Below are 13,331 nucleotides of genomic sequence, written 5' to 3'. Positions count from 1 at the left end.
CCAGGAGTAACTCCTAAAGGAAAACACATGTATGTTGGGCATTCTAGTCCCCAAAGACAAATCTTCCTATAGAGACAACTTCTACAAAAGAAGTCCTGCAGGCAATGTTTCTCTTCACACGTACTAACCCCACTGGATTTCCAGCTTTGTAAATAAAATTCTGAGGTGGTTTCAAAATAAGCTATGTCAAATTCACTGGCTGGAAAAAAAAAATGATCTATTTCAATAAAAGACTTAAAAGTGGAAAACTTCTAGGTTTCCACAGAATAAAAGCGTGGCTATCAATACTGAACAAGCTCCAGCTCCTACTGAGGGTGCCAATAACTAGCAAACGTATAAAACTATATGGCTGCTCTGAAACACCTCAATGGAGAGAATGGGTCTGACAAGAAAAAGCTCAGACGTGACTTCCAAGTTACAGCCTGCGCAGACAGGAGCAATGAAAAACGCAACCAGACAAGCGCTTGGAAACCATATTCTTAGTAACAACTGAACCTAAGGCACTGCTGAAGGAAACAAAAGGTGGCGAGTGGTCTCTGTCGGGTGGTTTGCTTGCACCAAATAGGATTCTAGGGACTTTGCTGTATTAAGACTGAAGAGAGCAGTTTCCTGCCATTGGTATGCAAGCATTTAATAACAAGCTCACTGGAGTGAAGTACAGAATTTAGGACACGTGGCAATAACTATAATTCACAGAACTTAACGTTTGTCCCAAGCCATAAAAATCAAGTCAGTGAATCTGAAGAACAATACTCCTCACAGCACATGCAACCCAACACGCATCAGATGTAAACCCATTTGCTGACTGTAGACAAACTGGACAAATTTGTGACAGTCAAAAACAATCAAATAAGCACTCTAATACCCACTGGGACTTTACACAGCTTAACATTACCTTTTCAATCAAGTTTTTCCACTAAGCTGCTCTCAAGACTTGGACATACCTGAGATGTCAGCATAAAGGGCCATTTCTGAGTCACTGCTCTAACCAGAGTCGTGGCAACAGAGATGGAGGTCAATCAAATGACTCTAGGTAGGGAAACTATTAGCTTCAGCAGAACCATTTACACAGATACATCCCTGTTTGGCTTTCTCGGGTGACAGATTTTCCCATCCTCATTAAGGCAGCATGCCCATTCTTTAACATGCTCCACTTCTGGACATACACAGTACAACCTTGACTTTCTTTCCTGCTAGGAAGATACACAGCCTGATCGTGGTCAATGAACTTCAGCACACCATTAGCGAAAACCCTGAAAGTCTTTCATTTCGGGGATACGTTATTTCTAGAACGCACCTTGTGTCCATGGTCAATGCTCCATTTACAGAAATGTATACTTTCAGTATCTACACAGGCTTCTAGCTTTGTTGCCACATAGACTGATGCTGTAAAAAACTCAGGGTCATGGCAGCAAGCACAAATTTAGCAGAATATTGTCACTACGCTGTTACCAGACAAGAACAACTCAGATGAAGCTATCAACCTGGCATGACTTGACCAAACAGGTCCATTCAATGAAGTTAACTCAATGGCAGACCCTGCCAATGAAAGCATTAAAGCCTATATAAAAACAAAACCAAAGCCAACTTCACATACAATATCCACAGTGCTGTGCAGGAAAAGGATTGAATCAAGTCAAATCGCACATTTTCAAAGCTTTTACATATTTCAGATTTCTTTAGTAAACAAACCAGTGAGTAATTTACCTGGCATGACAGGAGCTTAGCAGTGACCTGCATTAAGAAAAGGTTGGACTTACCCTTGTATTTGCAAGGGCCACCCTCCTGACTGGCCACTTACACAAAGGTGTACACAAAGGCACCTTGTATCTTATATAAATTATCTGGTATTGCCAAATGATTCATAAAGCTTACATAGTACAAATGTCAGGGCAAACCACTAAGTGAGAGCATAGGAAGAGTAAAGCTGATTTTTTTCATCATGACAAATAATCCGATATAAACAGAATATTTTTTTTTTCTGCTCTCTAGATACACCAGGATGCCCTCCAGAAAAATCACCTCTAACCACTGCTCGAGGAGAAAAGGAAGGCAGCAGGTCCAGCTTCTAAAACAGGCAAGAGATTGCCAGAGCTTCAGGGAGCCTGGGAAGAGTTGGAATAAAGCAAGCCTTGATCAAAAGCGCAGGTTACATACCCTATGACAGAATGCATTTGGTGTCTGCACCTTCTGTTCTCGGGGAAAGCAGGGAAAAAGCGTATTTCTGTAGAAACACAGAAGCCTCATGGAAAAATTCTTTAGTCGGGACACATTTTTCTTTGCCCACTTGCATCTAATTTTTCTCTTGAAAGTCATATTATCTCAGGCTTTCATCTGAAAACAGTATAGGTGGGAGTCCAATTTATTCAAGCGATTTTGGTGATATACGGCCACACATTCGAAGACAGATCAAGGAGGGAACTGTTTAGTCGTTGCCTCAGCAAAAGCCAGAAAGCTTCAAGCATGCTGCCGTGGAATACAAATTTGACAGCAGGTTTCAAATCCAGGTCCAGATAAATGACTCGGGAGATTTCAGTAAGTCTAACTCTCCACAGCAAGATCAAATTGTCTTGTAATAATTGAATTATTTTCCCCTATTTAGCAATTTAACCTCATCCTTTGGCACATATTAGAACTTGTCCATCTCAGGAGCTTTTGCTTTTTTCCTCATTGTAACAGCAAGGTAGAGGAAAGAGCAGATCTGTCCTAAGAGACAAATCAAAGAGCAGCAAGAGAATCTGAAGACAACTTCCAAAGACAAACTAAGCTGGCACGTTCAGAAAAAGTCATCTCAATGAAATCACTAATAACATTTAATTAACCAAACGTGACAACATGCTTCAAAAATACAGTGGCAGCAACTGCATTATGAACTGGAAAATCTAAGAGAAGATCAAGTCCGAGTTTGAAGTTTAAGAGACCTTAGAAAGGAAAAGGTAACAACAGGCGTAACAAAAACTAACACAGGAACGTAACTGTGGTCCTGTGAAGGCAAAGAAAGGAGGAAGAAGTACACCGACAGATGCACCGAGTTTTACCATTTTGAGTCCTGGAAAATGCACTTCCATATACATGTACACTGTGTGTGAAACTATGCACATGAACAAAGGGGAATACATACGCACATATATAAAATGCGTATTTTAAATAAACATTAGAGATCGCTTAGAAATAACCCGGTAAATACCAAAGGATTATGATGCATGTTGCAATGGTATTAAATACTGTTTTCACTTCTCTGATTGTAGTTTTCCTTTTGCAATTACATGAAAAAGCAGAAGGAAAAGCTAGTTAAGCAATGTAGTCTCTTCTTTATTCAAGCGCCCAAAATAACACAATGGAATATTTCATCCCAAATGACACCCACTATAAAAAAGATAATCGTACCCTACTGTTTAGTGCTTATCCATAATCAGGTCTCATATACAGTAAAATAACGGATGATTAAGCTGACTGCACTTTGCTTTTAATAGTTTAATTTACATATTTAGACAATCATGTTGTAGTACAAACTTTACGGAGGCATGGTGCAAGCATAAATAATGCATCTTTACAGATTTGCAGCAGGTAGTAGGGAGAAAGCTTGTGTGCTAGCCATACCTGAGCTGCAGTTTACTAAGATGTACGTTAGGCTCCATACCTTTCTCAGGTATAATGCAAATCTCCTACGAGAGTGACACTGCTGACCAGCAAACACATTTCTTTGCACTGCAGTCCACATGTGTAACGATTTTGTGGCTGACTTGACTGCTCACTACTCACTCAGGTAATATTTTTAAATTCAGAGCATGGAAGGCGTGATGTCTAAAGTCACGCTCTGTCACGGCAGAATACATGTAGTACAGGCAGACATGGAAACATGGTGCCGTTTCAATCCCCTCTCACAGCACAACATTAACAGCTGAAATCCAGGAAAGACAGCAAGCGTGAAAATACACGCAGACTACAGATTTCAAGGAAGTAGAGTCACTGGTAAATAATCTTTTCATTTTTACCTTCAAAACCATAGTCCACTAGTAAGCTCACATCCCTGGGGTCTCCTAGCTGGAATCGCCACATCATCAGTTTGTCTGAAGAGAGGCCCAAAGTCCTTCACACCACCAGCAACTACAGGCTTCATGCCACGGGATTTTCAGATTTTTTTACAACAGTGTAAACTTAAAAACAGGCCCAGCTCCAGGTAACTATTCGACAGGTTATCCAGCACAGGGCTACTTCAAACCGATTTCCGATGCATCTCAAGCTCAGGTGGAATGGACTGAGGACCAAAGGCAGGTGTCCACTCGAGCAGCCTCAAGGTTTCTGGAACAAGATGATCTCCACTTTCAAGGTCTGGCCAGAGAAGAGAGCCCTTTGGAATCATTGGATAGCGGCACTATTCTTGTAAGTTATTATCCCTAAGAAGAGAGCCCTTTGGAATCATTGGATAGTGCCACTATTCTTTTAAGTTATTATCCCTGAAATGCCTTCCTGGTATGTCAGGTGTAAAGACAAGTAACTCCTTCAGTACCAGAATGAGTTTAGGGAAAAGGAATGCCTATGTGGTTTTGTGATGTAAGGGGAACTCATGCTATTTTGAAATAAGATTTAGCATGGTCTACAAGTGTATCAGGCCTAGAAAGACCGACAAGGGACAGGAGGTAGCGGGAATGAACGGCAGGATAGAGATGGGGAGGACACCAAATACAGAAGTGGCTGGTCTGCACTCCACCGGTGTGTGTCTCTTGTTAATGGCCAAAGTAAAAAAGACCTATCCCGAGATGCCGTGTGGCTGATAAGAGGCCTCCAATACACTGAACACCACTGCTTCCTCTCAAAACAACTCAGACTACCTCTTGAGGTGTTCAGAAAAACCAGAAGGCGAGCTGCTGACTGAAGTACTTCTCAATGCATCAGACAGATTAATTGCTTCTTAGCAGAATATAACTGATATTGCACCATCCTTCTTGTTGACAGAGTATACAATAGTTCTGTCCATCACGAATCGTGACTGATATCCTCGGATTTGAGAATAAAATTCTTTGCATGCATTCTGTGCTGCCCTGAAAGCCAACATATCTACGTGAAGTACTTGCACCAAGCGTTATTGACTCTGGTTATCAAAGGTTTCCAAGTAAAACCCTCACCTTGACTGATGTACATGCACTATAAACAAAAAGTCAAAGAAGGAAAACAGAAGCAGCGCCTGCTGCAAACACCAGTGGATTTTGTCACTGGAATAGGAAGCATCGCATCCTGTGGAACAAGTCTCGGGAAATACATAAGTACATAAGTGCATAAGTGCAGACATACCTGAGAACATTTTCTGGAAGAGGATGTTACCTAGGTGTTCACCACTTCAGACTACTGGACATGAGTATAGATGGGCATCCAAACACACAAATAAGTGTTTCACTCTTTGAAAACTGAATCTACTGGGTGGAGAAGCCCTTGTTGGCATTAAGCCTCAGAATTTCCCCCAGGGTATGCTAAGGATGAGACTGGGTAAGGCGACATTTTATTTTTTTTTCTTTTTTCCTTTCTCTAAAGCTTAAGGTCTTGACTGCAAAGTCATCTGGAAAGTTTGCAGTAGTTAGATCAGCACAGTGATACAACCAGAGAAGGAACAATATCTCACTTTATCTGAAGTGATCTGTGTAACCACCACTTCTGAAGGCCTTCACTGCTGTGGAGAATGCAAGTGGCAGGGCACTGTAACGACAACACTTTTGATTCACGGAGGAAATCTTCAGTGAAACATCATTACGTCAAAAGAGATGTTCTAAAGGGCAAGACACCAGACAGTCTTCCAGCCAAGATCAGAGATGGTAAATCTTCCCCCACATCATCTTAAACTTGGAATTGCAGTTGCAAAGTTCTTTTAAGTCTAGGACAAGGATTCAGCTTCTTTTCCTTAAACAAAGTCGTACTGCCTTTAAGTGTAGCACAAAGGCGACAAGACATCAAACAGATTTATGGCCTGTACTTTTAGGCATGACATCAGTCTCAGAAGACAGACATCTTTGACTGGTGTTGCCAGTGCCCCATTAGATAATTATGCCAGTTGGTAAAGGCAGTAAAGAATATTACGTCATTTGTATTGACACAGATTGTAGGAATTCTTATCACAAAAGTTACCTTGTCTTGATTTTCCCAAACAGTCCTTATTACTGTGAAGAAGTTTGCTGTGTAGGTGTCTAGAATTTGGGATTTGCCGTTGGCCTCCAAACTAGACTTGGGTAGGAAACTGGCGAGAACCAAGATAGCTGACATTTTTCATCAAGCTTAATTAACAAGAAGGGTGACCGCAACTGCTTTAAGACAATGCAGAACAGAGACACGCAGCGGGCTAAGATTGGGTTGTACAAAGCATCATCTCTCCTCCTTAGAAAGTCTCGAAAAACTATACAGTCATCAGCAGACTAAGTAAACTAGGTCATTCTTGGATCCAATAGTTAGGTCAGTACTGGAAATGGTGTCATTCGTTCTCTGCATTTCTGTGACATCACGTTTCCTCTTTCACCACCGAACAGGACCCGACAAGCAGCATAATTCCTCTCAGTCCAAAAGCATGCACATACCTAACTGCCTGGAGGAAATTGTTTGGAAGAAACACATTTAACACACAGGGTTAGTTTCAAGTGCTTGTGGTAATGAACTGGTCAAAGAGAGTGGCTGAGGAAACTTGGTCAATGTCACATACGACAAGAAAGGGGAGAACCTCTTCCATACAAGGAACTTGTACTTCACCAGAAGGTGCCAGGGCTCTCCAGAACCACATACCTTAGCACCTGCTTTAGAAAGAGGGGTCTGAACTTCAGCATTTTCTTTTGGCGTAACCAGGAGAAGCGAGAGTCAGTCTGAGGTCAGTATCTGGACTCCGCTCAAGGCAGAACATCTCACAGCAAAGAACTCCTAAGACTAAACTGGCATCTGCACCTTTAGAGTTAACCCAGTGGTGGAAGTTTCCACCAGGGCACAGAAGACGACCAGTCACTATGACCACAGAACCACCAGAGCCTTCATCCTGTGAGATACATCTAAACAGAGTGCTTTCAGAAGACAGTAATGTGTCAAATTAAAGGGGAAAAAAATAACAACAACAACAAAGATAAAACCTTTTCCCCAAAGATAGAACACTTCTTCACTATACTGCTTTTTGCCAACAAGCAGACACTCTCAGTGTGGGAGAAAAGGTCTACAGATAAAGCAAAACCTCACATGGGTGGCTCAAGACTGCAACATAACCTTAGAAGACATCATTGGCTTATTATTGAGTTTAGACTGAAGCACGCCAGCAGAGCTAGTGAATATCAGACATCTCAGACCGCTACAGCGGCAATCAGGAAACCAGGCCACAGCTCTGGCCACAGCCTCTAAGGGTCAAAATGATGGCCCTATACATCCGTCTGCCGAGAGCGAGAGCGCACAGCAGGAACACAATCTGCCTGGCCCCAAAGGTCTTGGGTCTGAATGACAGAGCTTATATACATCCTAACTGCGAATGTACACAGAGACTATCACTCGACACTAGAAAAAGATACTGAGGAAGGATATCACAACGGAAATACAGGAGAGTCTGTTAATGTATGTGGGTAAAAATTGTGCAAGTTTGAAAATTTTGGTATTAAACGCTTGTTTCCAAAAATACCATCAAGGCCACCAGACTTTCCTGCCATACATTAAGGCAGCATTTTGTTTTGTTTTTACTCGTAGTATCTACAAGTCAATTGCAACATTTATCGCTGTGTCATTAAGGGGGATTCATTTCAATTGAGCATAACAGAGACAGGCAATTACAACTGCGCACAGTGCCCACCAACGTAAAATGCTAGCACGCTAACCACTGAGATACACCAGCTATTATCGCCCAGCACACAGCTGAATGAGAACAATAACCAAAAACATAGCGAGGTAATTTTAAAACACAGTACAGCAAATCCTGCTATTGTAACAATTGGTCTACTCGGAACAGCAGGCTGCTGGGCATAAATCAGTATGATCAAAGATGGCTTTAAAGCCAAATTATTTTACTGCAGCAGTTTCTTGAAACAAAGTCAAGCCAATTAAATAAAAAAAAAAATTTGCTTCAAACTACAGATCACTGATACCTTTAAAAAAATGGCAACTACCTATCAAGCAGCAAAAGAGCACTGGCATTTAATACATTAGATAAAAAGCAACCTATCAGTTCCTTTTTCAAGTAAGCATGCATTATAGTCTGTACCTGGCTGATATGTATGGCAGAAACCTGGGCAGAACACACGGATGAGTGGCTCGGAGAGTTTGGTAGAGATTTGCAGGGTCCAATTGAGAGCTGCTGTTTCTTCCTTGTTGCAACGATCTTCTGAGCAACTAAAGAAAAACAAAACATACCGGCAGGTAAGCTACAGTACGCACTGGAAAATACGCTATGTCAAAAATACAGAGAACACACAATACACTACACCAGGGTTTTCCACTGCCATAGCCTGCTCCAAAAATCGATTGCAATACATCCAGTTAAGACAACAGATGCTGGTTTTCCAGAACATGCTCTGTTCCCCACATGGATGAAATTGCCCCAGAACTCTCACTCCACCAGGTGAGCAGCAGAGAAACAGTAACATCCAAACAGAAAGGGGAAAAGGCAGGTGTACAAATTACAAAAAGCAGTATGGGAAAGCTATAACAAGTCTGTTATATGCTTATAATACCACACTAACAAAGCTTATGGCTGTGCTCATTTTCCATGCTTCTTTAGGATGTTCTCCTTGCAGACAGAAAATACGTACAAGCAACACTGGGCTAACAATCTAGTTCAAGGGCACCTCGGTGTTATTTCTAGCATGATCCTGGAAGGCATCCTACACCACAGAACGACAGTTCATTAGGAAAGCTCTCACTGCCAGTCCCAGCAGGTTTAGTTTACAAGAAGGTGTGTACTCTCTGCTGCTGAGGAATAAGGTGGACTTTTCTTAATTATCGGTCACTACATCAGGACAATCTGTTTTGGAAACCATGAGTTTAAAGTGTTTGAAACAAATGATAATCGGAACAACAAAACTAATAAAGTGTTCCTGACATAAAATATCTGGATTACGGGTGCCACACAACTTATTCAAACTCATTATGGAAAGAAGCTATATTATGAATTAGTTTTAACTTTTATTACTTAGCAGCATGAGCACAGCTGGAAAAATGCCAAATTTATTTTGCAATTCATTAAGAAATTTTCTCCACCATGTAAAGAAAAGCAGAGTTTATCAAACGGATACAGGGATCAGAGTCATTAACATCTCTATATACAGCTTAGCAGACTCATAACAAAAAATGGAGACAGAGCTGATGTGAAACACAGCAGCTTCCATACCTCTTCTACAATTTTTCAATTTAAAAAGTTAAATGATTTCAGAAATTCATGCTGTGATACACTGGAACTTCAGCTCATTCCCCTATTCAGCTAAGGCCTTCGTAAAGAGCTCTTTTCAGGTCATAAAATACTTAAAATAAAATCCTTTACAGTTCATTTGTTGCCTACCTTTTGCGTCACAAATTAAAAAACAATATTTCAGTCTTCAGAAACAGAGACTACTGTAGTGGCTAATCAAAACTACTCCTAACTAAATTGAGCTTCCTTGCGTGCAGTATTCTCTGTGAAGTGAAGCACTTTCCGAAACTTGTGCAAAGGAGCCCGTAGTCACTCGCACAGCCTCCACCAAAACCAGTCGGTGAGGCAGAACGGCAGCAATTATTGGTGTCTCCTTAAAAAGTCGCGCAGAAACTTGTTGTAATTAAACTAACAGCATTCAATCTGTCTTGTTGAGAAAATATAAAAAGATATTTATGTAAATTCCAAGATTATTTTTCCTCAATACGTTATAACACAGGCAGAGATATTGTTTAGCAGCGTAAGCATACAATTTCTTCGCAAATGAATGCAATCTTAATAACAAACTGGTCTGTGGCTTATGTTTTTCATGTAAATGAATGATGGCATAACCATGATTTAGTGAGAATACATTGTATAAAAAATGGCTCATATATATGAAGCAGCAGCTTCATTAGTTACATCCCACCTCCAATAGGCTTCTTATCATCCTGAAAGGATGATATCAATTAATTTATCTTCCCCTGGCATATTGATCATAACCTTCATCAGCTAATCATGTTTAAATTACAGAGGAATATCGTAGCACTCCGTCATTTCAGACCCATTGGTTTATTGATCTGGAGCCTGGAAAGCCATATATTAAAATATTTTAAAACACATTAGTGAATGCAGAGAGCGAACCGAAGGTCAGATTTTAACATACGCACATGGATTTGTCTTCATCATATGTGGTAGGGACCTAAATTAAGACCAAAACTGAATTAAAACCACACATGAATGAAAACTACCTTCTCAGCAAAAGCTGTTGCTCTCACATGAGAGAGGTAATTAGTCAAGGAAAATATTTACCTCTTTCCTTCAATGTGAATATAGGTGCGTTCATAGCATCACATTAACATACATAATGCAGTCTTGCCAAATTATCACTCTAGGATGGCATAAGGGAAAAAAAAAAACCACCAAGACAGTCTGAACTCACATACTCAGATGCACGACCTGAATGACAGCTAAGCAGTTCAAAAGCAGAGACTAGAAAAAAAAAATTTTAGAAAGCAAAAAAGCACAAAGTGTTACTGTAGAGATGCAAAAAGTAATCCACAAAGCAGCTGGAAACTCAACCTTACACAGAGCAGCACAAAGGGTAATTTATCCCGTGCACTGTAAAAATGGTAAAGTTGCAGCAGAAGGTCTCATGTTACCCACTTAAAATGGTGCTACAAATTCTAGAATAGACCATTCTTAGCCTCAAATTTCTTAGCTCTTCCCTCTGTTCGAAAAATGATTTCCCCCCTAATGGAAATCCCCTTCTGAGCTGCCAAACCTTCCCAATTCCCCCTCCATTTCGGCAACAAGCCTAACATCCCCCGCCAGAGCACGATTCCTCCTGCCTCTCCCCTCTCTTCATTAGGCAACCTGCTCTCCTTTGAGACACCAAACAGTTTTTGCTTCTTTCATTGCAGTCATGTAGCTGTCACTCCATAATTAGATTGCATTCCATATTCAAGTGCTCAGGGCTACTTGCCCTTGGATACGATGGTGATACGAGCTTCAGAAGTACCTAAAGGAGTACTCTGACCCTTCAAAGTTTGCAACATATGAAAGAGGTGACTGATCATCTGTGGGGCAATCGCTGGACTGCCAAAAGACCTACTGTGCTCCTTCTGAAGCTACCTTGAGAGAAGAGATGAAACCTAAATCTTGCCCATCAGAAGTCAATAAAAGGGGTTCAAGCACGTATCTCCTCAGCAGTTCTGCCGCAAATTCACATTTTCTACATCTTCTATTCCAGAGAAGAAAGCCCTGAAATACACAAAACTTAAAATGGCTGGCACTGAAAACCCCACAGATCTGCTAACTCCTGCTGCTGACATCTTCAGACACAGTAGTTAGGGAGGAAAAAAACCCCACAGTTAAATGGTTGTGTAGCAAGAGAGAAATACACCATAATTATAAGAACTAACAGCAGATCCAGAGAACAGCCATGCTATATCGCTTGTTCAGCCCAAACCCCGATTCTGTTACTATCTCTTTGTTGGGACTCAAAGCAACCACTCATTAGATGCTCAGCGGTGGTAGGAAAAAAAAATCCTTAAACTAAAACATTTTGTTTCCACAACTACAACTATACGCAAGTTCACACTGGATTTATGAGTATCTCTGCCAGAGTATATCAAAATATATCCAAAAGCATGAAATTTAAAATTTTCTTCCTAAAAGGTAGTACCACCGCCAGAACAGCTTAGGCAGCTGAGCGCCTAGGTGGGATCTCTACCGAAAAACCTACAGCAATATCCGCTCTTCAGGAGCGCCTGATGTAAGCTCTGGCCGTACCTAAACATCTTTTTGCTGTTAATGCAAGCCAACCAGTGTACTTCATTAACCAATTTAAGGCTACTCAGTCAAAACCTTCAGATTAATATTAAAGTGCCTGTAATTGAGACGTCACTCCAGAGGAAGTTACACAATTAAAACAAACATTGTTCTATAAACTGAGCAGAGAATGCAAGAAAGGAGACATGTTTTTGCCCCAGAGCTTTCAGGTTCTATCTCATCCCAAAGACAATTCAGTACTTCTGAATTTAATGTAAGTATACTTGCCAAGAGGTGTTTCTAAAACAGATGAATACTGACTTCATCTGGGGCAGATATAAAAAATAATCAAGATAGTGACAAGCATTTCAACTATTTTTAAAAATCAATTGCGTTCCCTCTGCTTTTATATACTCAATTAAGCTATTAATTTCAGAGAGATTTTTATTGTAAGCTATCTATCTGTAGTATGAAAAGCTAAACAACATTTATTTGCAAAGTCAAGAACTCTTCTGCAAATAAACCGGGATATGCCAAGGATATTTAGAGTTGTAAACGAGGAGAATTGATATTTAGCAAATATTTGGTCTTTGGGGAAGACTGATGCTTATTTCTTATACATTTCAACTTAATTTCACAAGCCAGAACGACTAGAAGTTATATTTCACTTTAAGGCCTCGTTAATTAAAAGCATGTGAAATTCCTAGTCTGCAAGATGAATAAAACGTCCAAGTTTGCAGAGAAAGCTCTTGACTTGAATGCCTCTTCTTCCATGCCTGACCTAGCTCACCAAAACAAAATTAACCTTCCCACCCCCTGCCGCTTTCATCTCAAACGCCACTTTTTGTTAGCCAAACCGCTCATTCCTAAGCAGCTCCTGCCAACTTCTCACTGGATCGTGGATTGGAAGGACCGGACCACAAAGCAAGGAAAGCTCGGTGGTCGAACAGTCTCTGAGCTGTAAAGCAACCTTGCCGCGCTCCAGCTCAGCAGATCTGCATGCAAACCACCACCATTTTTCCATCGGCACATAGAAAAAAGTTACCCGTACGTTAATTTTCACCAAACAAAGCTATTCCACTCTCGACAGCGTGGGGCTGAGTATCAGAGGACTAAATTCACTGGCAGGAGGAATAGCAGGTCATCTCCTCTCCCCGAAACCCAGAACTGTGCCTCTATAATGAACCCACTCCTCTTTGTGCTCCGTTTCGGAGCTAATCACCATTAGAAATACTGTTGCCAGAGTAACTGCTCTGACAGAGTTGTCTTTCCTTGGTTCAAAGGGCTGTTCACATGTCAACTTCTTGTGCAGTGTAAGGTTGCTTTGGCGGGGGCAGCCGGGTCTCTCAAATCTCATTAGCACGGCTTCATTCAAGTATAAGGACAAGAAAGGCAAAGACCTGGCGGGAAAATACTCCTTACAAGAAGTTCAAGACACAAGGTAAGACTG

The 13,331-nt window shown here is 41.0% G+C and overlaps 1 protein-coding gene across 1 annotated transcript in view; it reads right to left on the bottom strand.

The window, feature by feature from the left end:
• Nucleotides 1-8,334, bottom strand: part of LOC104164127 (arf-GAP with GTPase, ANK repeat and PH domain-containing protein 1-like) — a gene marked incomplete at both ends in the record, with an annotated part of 39,741 nt that extends 31,407 nt beyond the window's left edge. The window contains one exon of the mRNA XM_009703363.1: nt 8,207-8,334. Coding sequence (XP_009701665.1) covers nt 8,207-8,334 — 128 coding nt within the window. The remainder of the gene's footprint in view (nt 1-8,206) is intronic.
• Nucleotides 8,335-13,331: the final 4,997 nt, after the last annotated feature.

The sequence above is a fragment of the Cariama cristata genome, unplaced genomic scaffold (genome assembly GCF_000690535.1).
Source record: "Cariama cristata isolate BGI_N322 unplaced genomic scaffold, ASM69053v1 scaffold8057, whole genome shotgun sequence".
Lineage (NCBI taxonomy): Eukaryota > Metazoa > Chordata > Aves > Cariamiformes > Cariamidae > Cariama > Cariama cristata.
The sequence above is the reverse complement of the archived record's forward strand: the minus strand, read 5'-3'. Positions and strand labels throughout refer to the sequence as shown.